Genomic DNA, 11,951 nt, shown 5'->3' on the forward strand with positions numbered 1-11,951 from the left:
TGGTGCTATGACTATAACTGAATATAGGCATGGGCATCGGACATTGTATGACTGAATTATAACAACTTCCTGTTTCCTTCCATCAAAGTTTGTCAGGCCGACATAGACACGCCCTTCAACGAAAACTCAAGATCTTCGAAACTTAACATCCCAAAGGGCTTTAGATTAGACTGACCAAATTTGGTGTTGATCCGTTTAAATCTCTAGGAGGAGTTTGTTTCAATACAACGCCTGAAAATGGCAAAAACGGCACAAAACTTGCCAAGAAAATTCTTAATAACAGACTTCCTGTTGGGTTTAAGACTTTGCACCAGAGGACTTTTTTGTAGGTACTGGTGTGTTTCATATGTCTACCAAATTTCGTACTTGAGGGGCACTTTTTTCAAATTTTATAGGTGGCGCTATCAAGCCATTTTTCCACACCCACTTCTGAAACCTATATCAGATGTAAATTTTTATCACTTTTGGCGTATGTGCAAGTTTCGTGCGTTTTCAACCATGTTTAGGCCCTCAAAAATGCGATTTATTTTGGAGGAGAAGAAGAAACTAAGCAATTACAATAGTACCTCCGGTGCTCTGGCCCTAATAATGTTCCTAATAAAATTCTCATAGCTTCATGACATTAAGGTTGAACCACTGATGTCACATGGACTATTTTAACAATGTCCTTACTACTTTTCTGGGCCTTGAACGTGGTAGTTGCATTGCTGTCTATGCAGGGTCAGAAAGCTTTCGGATTTCATTAAAAATATCTTAATTTGTGTTCTGAAGATAAACAATGGTCTTACAGGTTTGGAACGACATGAGGGTGAGTAATTAATAACAGAATTTTCATTTTTGGGTGAACTATCCCTTTAAATAGCAAAATGTAAAATCAAATGTTTAAAATGCTGCAAGTGAATTTAGATGTCACAACATTATAATATACAGTATAAAAAAAGAAATATTAATTTTAAGGTTACATTTAACTGTTAAATTGTGTTTTTAAAGATTAGTTTTGTCTAATCTGAGAGCAAAAAAAAGGTGGTTAGGCATGATTAAATATCCAAGATCTAACATTAAACCATTGATATCTAAGCAAAAGCATTGCATCTCCACTCACCAGCCATCTCCCGCTTCCTCAGAGATTTCTTTGCTCACATCTGGTTGGAAAAGGAGGTGGGTGCCCCCTGCTGGTCATATCCGCCCTGACCGTAGTCTCCTCCTTGGTTGTAGCCTTGCTGGCTGTAATCGGGCTGGTAGCCTCCCTGGGAGCTGGCGTATGGGTCTCGCTGCCCATATCCTCCCTGCCCGTAGGAATCAGGGGCGGGCTGCTTCTCCTGGGCGGGCTGTTGGCGCATAAATGGTGCGACGATGCCGGTCTCCTTGAACACAAACCACAGGTTACCCGTCCACAAGATCAGGTTGAGGAAGCCAAAGACCTTGAGAGAAAAATAAATAAAAATAAGGTTAATAATTCAATTTAAAAGTTGTAATCACAAGAGAATGACATCATAAAAATTCATTTTTGTTAATAAGTGAATTTCATGTATGGCCAAGCAGAACTGACTCACCACGGAAGTATTAAGACCAGACATGACGGGGTCGTGAACTTCACGACAGCGGTTTCCTTCCTGTTCACAAGTGGGGACCAGATCTAGAACCTTCTCTGGGTCTGTAGCTGTCTTGACATCAGACAAACCCTTCGCCCATGCTGCCGAGCTCACCAGCCACATGAAGGTGAATACACATGTCACGCCAAAATCCTGCAATGATGATATTTACATAGAATTATACGCAAATATGTGACCCTGGACCACAAAACCAGTCTTAAGAAGCATGGGTTTTTTGCCAAAAATCATTAGGATATTAAGTAAAAATCATGTTCCACGAAGATATTTTGTAAATATCCTACCGTAAATAGATCAAAACTTAATTTTTGATTAGTAATATGCATTGCTAAGAACTTTTCTCAATACTTTTATTTATTTATTTTGCACCATCAGATTCCAGATTTTCAGACAGTATCTTGACCACATACTGTCCTATACTAACAAACCATACATCAATGGAAAGCTTATTTGTCAGGTGGCATTGGGCCCCAATTTCGGACAGATGTTACATTTTGGTTGAAAATGAAAATCGAGGTGACATCAGTATTTGGCGTTGACTTAACATTGGAATTTGGTCACACAACCTTAAAACAACAAAATGTCCAAGTCAGTTGATGTCGGTATTGGACATGAAATTAACATAGACATTAGAGGTTGAACTGACATTGTGTTTTCGACATATCGTTTTTGACGTTGAATTGAATTTTGGTCACCCGACGTCACAACCGAAATTTAACCACATATCAACGTCTTATGACATTGTGTGCCTGCTGGGATACAACACTGAGCTGCTACATTATATCAATAATTCACCCAAAATTCATAACTCTATCTTACAGAAGCTAACCAGCGACAAAATGAGAGATGGCATTGGTGGAGGACTAAGCCCAATGCTGTCAGATTACCTCATGTCTCATTCACCGGTGAGAAAACATTACAGTATAAAGTGCATAATATTAAAATAATAACGCCTTCCATTCTCACTCGGTCTGCAATACTATAATGGAGCACGATAATGATGTATCATGGCTGTGCGAACGGGGTGTGCGGGGGTATGCAAATACACATGCTGACAGGCAGGTAGGACAGCCTATCGTAATGTTCGGACCGAATGATCAGATTGGTCAAACATTTTATGGTCCTACGCCTTCCTTTTCATTTTAAAAAACAGAGCACTGCCTAATGGAGTGCAGCAAAGAAGGGCAAGAATTTCAAATATTTTGGGGGACAATTTGTCTATGGTGAGTAATAGCAGATTTTAAATTTTTGGATGAACCAAGCTTTTAACAAATTGCTACCTTAGTGTTTATGTATCACGGAAGAAGACTTACAATCAGTGGTCCTTTATTGTTCTCGCGGTACTTCTCAAAGGCAAAGACGTAGATGCTGAGAGCTGCCATGGAATACAGGAATGCAAAAACGGCTATGGTGACGAAGAACTCTGCTGAGGATGAGTAGTCCCCAACCAGGAAGAAACGGTCAGTCTGGCCATTCTTGCAGGCAGGGGCATCAAAATACACTTGATGAAGCCTGGAAGAGATAGGAGGGAACAGGGTTACTGATAGAACCATAACACCTTCAAAGTTGGGCATCTCAGCATATTTACAACTTAGCCTAATTTAGAGTGACTACAATCTCAGTGGGCTAGAGAAACAATTTAGCTTGGATTATGGACCATGAAGAAAGAAGAAATAACACATTTATGTGTACTTGGGATTGTAAATAACAATACGTAAAAAGGAAGTGTGCCCAGAAGCACTAGGATTTAATAAAACAGGGTTCAGAATGGGGTTCAGAGATAAATACTGCATATTTAAAAGGGTTTGTACTGCATTAAAAGCTGTTCATGAAAAAGTAAATGTGTTTGAAGAAGTACAACTTCGATATAGCCAAACAGGTCTAAAAAGGCATAGGTACCTGAAGGGATACTCAAAATCCACATCTATTTTTAGGTCACTGTCTGATCTGTTTTTGCACTCCACACTCATCCTGAAGGAGCCGGAGTAACTCCCACAGGTGGAGAACGCAAAGATGGCAAACACCTGGAAAAGAGGTTTATATTTATGCATTTGGCAGATTTTTTATTCAAAAGCATTCATGGTAAACATTTTATCAGTTCACACATTGACATTTCCGTTGCTTGCGCCACACTCTTCTCTTTGAGCTACAGGAAGGTTAACAAGTGTTTCACACATTTCAGTGACTGAAAGGTTGTTTTGACTAATAAGATCAAGGTTTGGAACTGAAAAAATTAGAACGCTTTCTATACATTTTCATCTGAAGACTCACATTCACACATCACACAGGGGAAAAATTAGTGAAGACTGGTGCAAATGTCATATTTTACATATTAAAACTGTTTACTGTAGAAGGTGTGTATGAATGCAATTAAAATACAGACTACACAAACCAAATGAAAGCATCTTTCACCACGTGACACCAGCATCCTGACATAAGCACATTATTTTTCCTTTCAGGATTTAGACTCATAGAGATTACTTATGGATTTTGACTGGTGGCGGGACTGAATGGAGAATGAAGCTATTAAATTTCACTGAGATACTCTGCCATCTGTCATATCGCTGAGCTGGGCTCTGTTATGAACCCAGGAAACATCACAGGAGACCAAAACAATAGACACACATCAAGCCACAGCAAACCATGCTAAACAAACAAGTCAAATGAGGCCAAAAGAACAAACATCTAAACAAAGACTGATAACCAGCTAAGCAACTTAACCATAACAAGACATACTAATGCAGTTATTGTACAAGCAAACAAACTGTGTTAGAAAAAACGAATCACATCGCCTAACCACCAGAGCAGACAAGGTCCAAGTGAGATTATTAAATAATTAGTCAAGCCACACAAGACAGACCAGACAAAAACACACCACACAAGACAGACCAAACAAATCAAATCTGATCAAATCAAACAAAATCAGATCAGCTCACATTACCATGCCCAGAAAAGACTGATCCCAGACAGAAACCAACCCAAATGAACTAAACCGAGTTTCATGGTTCAGTGAATCAATTAAACTGAGCATGTGTATCAACAGCTTATTAAATAAAATAATTTGGAGAATTACAACTGCCTTATATGTCTTAACAGTTTTGTATTACTTAAAGAGATTAATTAAAATTATGATTTTTCAGGTGCAAGACAAAATACACATCTAGCCTTGTTCAGTATTTTACTACGTTGCATAGCCTGTTATTTGTTGCCATTTTGCACTATGTGCAAACTGCAAAGTAAAGAAGGACTGTGTGACCAATAGATGGCACTAATACACTGCAATTGTGTCTGTTCTCCCATGTGCATCTAGGTAATGGTGTGTTCACGGTGTGTTCTACGGTGTGTTTAACCCTGCGTACAGCATCCTCAGTTAATTCCTTAAGGAACATAAAACATTGAGAACGTGAGAAATACTCAATTTTATACAAATGATGAGCGGAAAACATCACGCGGCAGCGGCGTAATATTGTTTACATATTGGCCACTTTGCAGTTCTTACAATATGCTAGATATTGCAGTTTGGACGCTTTCATTGTGATTAGGCTTGACTGGATTTACGAAAGTGTGTAAAAATGATACCATGTCTCTACCATGGGCATTCAGAAACAAAACTTGCACCTTTTCAACTGTAATCTTGTGTTCATACCATGATTACACTGGCCATGTACTGGTTTTGCCTGTATGAAGCAGTACAGAACACTGAGCTTTAAAACAAACTAATATATAATGTTCAAATGTCAAATTACAGCAGAGTACAAGAACAGCATGGATGATTGTGGTAAAATCTTCTGTATTTTTCCCTAGGTTGCTTTAAAAGAAGAAGCTAAAAATTCAAAGAGGCTCTGACAGGTCAGAATATAGAAACTGTCCTGCTATTTAACATATATTTCAACAAAATTAATTCAAATAAGTCACTAAGTGTATTTGTATGATTTAAAATGAGCTATTAAAAGGGTTAGTTCACTAAAAAATAAAAATTCTGTCAATAATTTCTCACCCTCATGTCGTTTCAAACCTGTAAGACCTTTGTTCATCTTCGGAACACATATTAAGATATTTTTGATGAAATCCGACAGCTTTCTGACGCTGCACAGACAGAAACGCAACCGAAATGTTCCCAGGCCCAGAAACGTGCAAGGACATTGTTAAAATAGTTCATGCGATATCAGTGGTTCGACCGTAATTTTATGAAGCTATGAAAATATGCTTTGTGTGCAAAGAAAACAAAAATAATGTCTTTATTCAACAATTCTTCTCCTCTAAGTCACATCCTCCGCCATTATCGAGAACAACCACACACATGAATTGTAGTACTCTCGAAAATGGCGAAGGACACATTTACACGCAGAGGAATGCACGCGCATGCGTCATTATTTTTGTCTTCTTTCAGCACAAAAAGTATTCTTGTAGCTTCGTAAAATTACAGTTGAACCACTGATGCACTGTTTTACCGATGTCCTTATTACGTTTCTGGCCCTAGGAACATTTCAGTTACGTTGCTGTCTATGAACGGTCAGAAAGCTCTCGGATTTCTTAAAAATTTACCTTAATTTGTGTTTTGAAGATGAACGAAGGTCTTACAAGTTTGGAACAACATAAGTAATTATTGACAGTTTCATTTTGGGTGAACCATCCCTTTAAATGTTATTTATTACTACTAATTTATTAGTAATTTAGATTTCAAACAAACACAACGCTGATTTTGATGAACATATGTTACAGTTATGTTAAACTGAATCTCCTCTGGGATGTATATACTGTATTTGTAAAGTAGTAAGCTTAAATGGTAGTTACAGCTTTTAAGAATCCAGCTCCTAAAACAAGCTGAGGAAATTACTGACCATATAGAAACCAACTTCAAACCAAAAAAGATCTGCAACAGACTGCGTAAGTCAAATGGTGGTGAATGCTTCTGTATGTATGCACGTTTGATTAACAAGTTGAAGTGTTACATATGCCTTAGATATAATGAGGCAGCTGTAATATGAAAAGTGACAGTAGCCTATCATTTCTCCATGATATTGGATATAGGATATGTCCCTTTTCAGCTATAATATACAAGGGACATCTGCTTAAACCTCTGGTTTCAGTCCTTGAGTAAGTAAATTAATGGCTGAAATGTATATATGGACTAAAACTGATTAACACACCATCTTATATAGTCTGTATATATAAAAATGAAAACTTACCCATTCTAAGACCTTGATGAAGCCTAATGGGACTTTGAGCACCCTGAACTGCCCATTGGCAACCAACTGTCAAAAGAATAACATTTGAAAAACGTTAGACAGACAGATAGACAGACAGACAAACTGACAGACAGACAGGCAGACACATAGATAGACAGACAGATAGATAGATAGATAGATAGATAGACAGATAAAAAATGAAAATGTATTATGGATGGTGTGTCTTCATCACGATGACTCATAACACAAACAGGCCTCTTCGCTCTTATAAGAGCCAATTTTTGAAGCGACTGTGAAACCTACGCACATCATCTGCTGCTACTGTAAAGCGTCGTCAAAAAATAAAAAATAACAAAAATATATATACGAAAACCTATCGCAAAGCAAAAACAGGGTGCAACAGAAAACATATTTTCAAGTCATAAATTCTTCATATCTCTGCTCGAAGCAGAGGAAAGAAAGGTGAGTCGCGAGGACCTTGAATCATGGCCAGATTGCCTGCGTGCGCGTCACCGCCATCTCCGAGCCCAAGAGATATTGAACAGCAAACGATAAAGATTTCTGAAACCATTCCTCACGACAAAATAAAAAAAAAATGATAGCGCTGTTCTCTAGCAATGTGAGAAAAAATGCAAGGCCCTTAATTGGAGGTAAAAGTATTAAGCGTGGTGCGTAAATGTGATCGTTTTTCAGCTTTAGGCATGACGGTATTGTTATGATATTTGAATATATTTGCTTATCAGACCTGTGGTATGTGATACCGTAGGAAGGTGCGGTTTCACACGACACCATTGTTTGCCCGTGAGGATGGTCCTCCTTTAAACACCATGCAAATAAATAAATCAATCGATCAATACAACGATTGAGATCTTTTTACGGAATTAAATTATTCATTGCAATATTATATTCGCCTACACATGAATGTAGTTTGGATCACCTTGCAAAAATATGTATCAAACGACGGTCTGTAAATATAAGCATCAATAACCAATATATGATTGTGTGTCATATTTAGTAGACCCAGATTTCTCGATCCCCGTTTCTGCTGCCCAATATTAATTAATTAATAAACAATGATATTAATAATATTAATAATAACAATAAGACAGAAAGGCCTGGGCTCGGAGCTGAAAGTCACAGTATTGGGATGGAAGTCAGCTGCCATTTTAAAAGCATATCTACGAGCGCATCTGCGTGTGATAAAGGGCCTTGTGCTTTCACTTTGGATTGATGTTGCTTTTGCATTAAACAAAATGTAAATTACACAATATTGTTTAATATCATAACAATAAACGTGCGTTTAGTAAATGTATCATTGCATGCAACGTTGTTGCATCCCTCTACGAACACGTCTAGAAAATCTAGCGCTTCATCAGATCTGTTTAAATACTATACAGAATTTAAACATAAAGCTTGTGTTAAAAACGAAAATATAGAAAGTCACAAAAAGAAGCTGTTTGAAATAATGTATCAGTGAATAGACGCACAGCATCAGCAGGGCACCTCTCCCTATAAGAATTTTCCACCATCATTTCTAAGCGCATCTTTATCGTATACAATTAATCCTTGACTGAAAGACGAACGAAAAACATGCGCATTATAAACACAGCAATAATATACTAAAATCATTTTGAAGCCAAATGCCTTACCTGATTTACAATATCCATGTTAGTCGCCTGCTCGTAGATAGGAGAAACAGCTATAATCGGGGGGAGGTGAGTGATGGAAGCGGAACAGCCCACGGAGGGGGGAGGGGAAATCAACAGAACAGCTTCAGTTGCGTCACGCACGCTTCCAGAAGGCGTTTTTTCGGTGCGCAAAGAACGGGATGAATCGACCGACGCCGATCGCAATAGAGCAATGAGATCATTAACCTGTCACAATTTACGTGCTTCCTCTAGCTCTATCTTCAGTAATGCTCTCGAATATGATATTTCCCCCTTCTAATGAGCTGTTGTTTCGATGGCATTCTGCTTGCGCTGCAGAGGCCGTAAATTATGAATGTGATTGATCACACAACACCATCCACTAAGTGCAGAGATTGAATTAGATCGTTTCATTTTGCAGTGGTTCGGAGGTATGCTAAGATGCCATTTGGGAAATAATAACTATTCGTGGGAGTCATCAACAACAAAAGCATCACAGTTATGATGAATATCTGTAGCTCTATATGAGAATGATGTAGGATTGTGGATATTCTGCCGCGACAGTTGCTAACTCAGGAGTTCACAAAGAAGATGGCGTGCTGTAGGCCTTCATATCCTCGACTAATCTTGTTAAAATTTCATAATGAACCCATACTATATTTATTAAGATCTTTCACAAAGTAAGGAAGGTGTGAATAGAATGTTTTCCTTGTGGGAAGTAGCCATACAGAGTTGGACTGTTAAAGATGACTCATACACTATTTTTAGAGATGGAAAAAAATAAACATGGGTGTTTTAATAAAGAAATGTTGAACATGAAAATATTTCTGAAATCTCAGCTGAGAAGTCTTGCAGTTGTTGGTCCTCCAGCATGTAAATATGGATATACTTGTAAGAATTAAAGGAGAAGTCCACTTCCAGAACAACAATTTACAAATAATTTACTCACCCCCTTGTCATCCAAGATGTTCATGTCTTTCTGTTTTCAGTCGTAAAGAAATTATGGTTTTTGAGGAAAGCATTTTAGGATTTTTCTTCATATAATGGAATTCAATTGTGCCCTTGATTTTGAACTTCCAAAATGCAGTTTAAATGCAGCTTCAAAGTGCTCTAAACGATCCCATCCGAGGAAGAAGTGTCTTATCTAGAGAAACGATCGGTCATTTTTTTTGGAAAATAAAAGTGTGTATGCTTTTTAAACACAAAAGGTTAGGTAGCACAGGTTCTGGGATGTGCGTTCACGACGCTACATACTATTGAATCATGTTGAAAGGTCACGCCGAATGTAGGCGGAACCACAGACCCAGTGTTTACAAAGCGAACGCGCAAAGACTAAAAAAGTGCAAGTAAGTCAAACGCTGTTTACAAACAAAAAGGTACAACGTGTCGGACGATTCTGAAGTTGTAGGAGAAAATAAGATGGAGTTTTCGAATCTTTTTTCGAGTCATTTTGTTAATTTTAGCAAAATCAGCATCATGTGACAGCCCCATAAGATGAACAAATGACTCGAAAAACCTGAAGACTCGAAACAGGTGAACTAATTCCAGTACAGAACCTAATAGGATGTTGCGCATGTGCAACTGAACAAATCACTCCCCGAGATGACTCGTTCTTCGCGAGTCACAATAAAGATTCGTTAAAAATGAATGAATCGTTCAAGAACGACCCGTGGACGCGCATCCGATCTGTGCTACGTGAGCTTTTGTGCATAAAAAGTACACAAATGTTTATTTTTCGAAAAATATGACCAATCGTTTTGCTAGATAAGACCCTTCTTCCTCGGCTGGGATCGTTTAGAGCCATTTGAAGCTGCATTTAAACTACATTTTGGAAGTTCAAAATCGGGGGCACAATTGAAGTCCATTATATGAAGAAAAATCCTGAAATGTTTTCCTCAAAAACCATAATTTCTTTACGACTGAGGACAAAAAAGACATGAACATCTTGGATGAAAAGGGGGTGATTAAATTATTTGTAAATTGTTGTTCTGGAAGTGGACTTCTCCTTTAAATAGATTCACAATCTGATATGCACAATTATGACATCATTTGGTTCATATAATGTATATTCATCTTATTTTGAGTAATTTTTTAGCCGTACAGCTGGTTTTGCTTATATTAATTATGAACAAACTGGTTTATAAAGCAAACCGTTTTACCGTTTACTGCACGTTGTTACCCAGATAGCACACGTACGTCTGCAAGATGTCTGTTAAAGATCATTTGATCTGGAAAGCATCTGCTGTGTACAAACATATGACAGATGTCAGTTTTACATACATTCTAAATCACAAACATCTTAAAGACATCTATTAGACGTCTATTTGACATCTGATAGGAAACAAACCCTCAGACGTATTGCAGATACAGCACTCAACACAAAATACGTCTTCCAGATGTCTCTATGACGTATGTGTGCTATCAGAGTATTCTTCTCGTCATTTCCTTATAGCGTCTAATGAACCGGAAGTCTCGCCCATAGGCCTACTTCCACGTTAAAAAATAAGGTGGATAATATCTAGAGCGGATTGTTTTTTGGTGTGATGGTGAAATGTTCTCTACTAGAGTCTTTGAAACATAAGCAGAAAAGGCAGCATCATGATAAAATACATCTTTCCCTCACTCCCTACTTCCTCCTTTGAATCCTAAAGCACTGCAGCTGTGTTTTTCTCGTTGCTAATAAAAATACTAATTAGAGCATCTCTATGTATGTTATGAAGGTGTCTCATTGCAAAACTCATGCAGTTCAATATCCCTAGCCTTGCTATTGTAAACGAGGCTGAGAAATGCTTAATTCTGATAAAGAAGTAATGATGCAGAGCATTTATCATAGATCCAGATGTCTGGAAGAAGGGGAGGGACAGTTGCGCTCGAAGGCCAGTAAGGCTCAAGAAAGTGTCCTCCCCCACAATGCACCACTATAATTGAAGCCAGCGGCTTGCAAAGTGGTCTGGTGTCAAATTAGTACAAAAGTAACACAATAAAATGCATCAGCACAGCTTATATTTAACACTTTTTCTCACACGGACTGGTGCTATAAGCCTTAGTTGTGTGTAAACTGTACGTTATGAAGGCTAATCATAAACAGTCTTCACATATACAGGCCTTGCATAATTTGTTGAGGTCAGAGAGTCATCTGACAGTCTTTAACCTTTTCTACATTTTCCTTTGATAGAATATTTTAAGATTATCTTAAGGTTTGGAATAACATAATGACAGAATTGTCATTTTTGGGTGAACTATCCCTTCAATATTAAACATATATTTTTCCTCTGACCAAACATACAGTCTAAAGCAACCCAGGTGGGACTTGAACCCACAATCCTCAGCTCTGGAAGCTGAGACCATCTCCATTAGGCCACCAGGCCATTACACAATTTGCTCCATTTTGCATTACAAAATGGCTTTGCACAAAAGCCTTCCCACGAAATGGCTTTCCGAATTAAAAATGGCCCAAATTTTCCGGATATTATAAAAATGACAGATTGCAAAGAGTGGAAACATTT

The 11,951-nt window shown here is 37.9% G+C and overlaps 1 protein-coding gene and 1 non-coding gene across 2 annotated transcripts; both read right to left on the reverse strand.

The window, feature by feature from the left end:
* Positions 1-1,102: 1,102 nt before the first annotated feature.
* On the reverse strand, positions 1,103-8,592 carry sypa (synaptophysin a). The gene is made up of 6 exons (XM_051117602.1): positions 8,449-8,592; positions 6,800-6,865; positions 3,510-3,634; positions 2,924-3,122; positions 1,554-1,745; positions 1,103-1,421 (listed from the first exon to the last, which is right to left on the reverse strand). Exons 1-6 carry the CDS (start codon positions 8,464-8,466, stop codon positions 1,137-1,139), a joined length of 885 nt encoding a protein of 294 aa, XP_050973559.1. The 5' UTR covers positions 8,467-8,592; the 3' UTR covers positions 1,103-1,136.
* Positions 8,593-11,740: 3,148 nt separating this feature from the next.
* trnaw-cca (transfer RNA tryptophan (anticodon CCA)) lies at positions 11,741-11,813 on the reverse strand. The gene has a single exon. It is a non-coding gene; the product is annotated as a tRNA-Trp (tRNA).
* Positions 11,814-11,951: the final 138 nt, after the last annotated feature.

This window comes from Labeo rohita, chromosome 8, assembly GCF_022985175.1.
Source record: "Labeo rohita strain BAU-BD-2019 chromosome 8, IGBB_LRoh.1.0, whole genome shotgun sequence".
Lineage (NCBI taxonomy): Eukaryota > Metazoa > Chordata > Actinopteri > Cypriniformes > Cyprinidae > Labeo > Labeo rohita.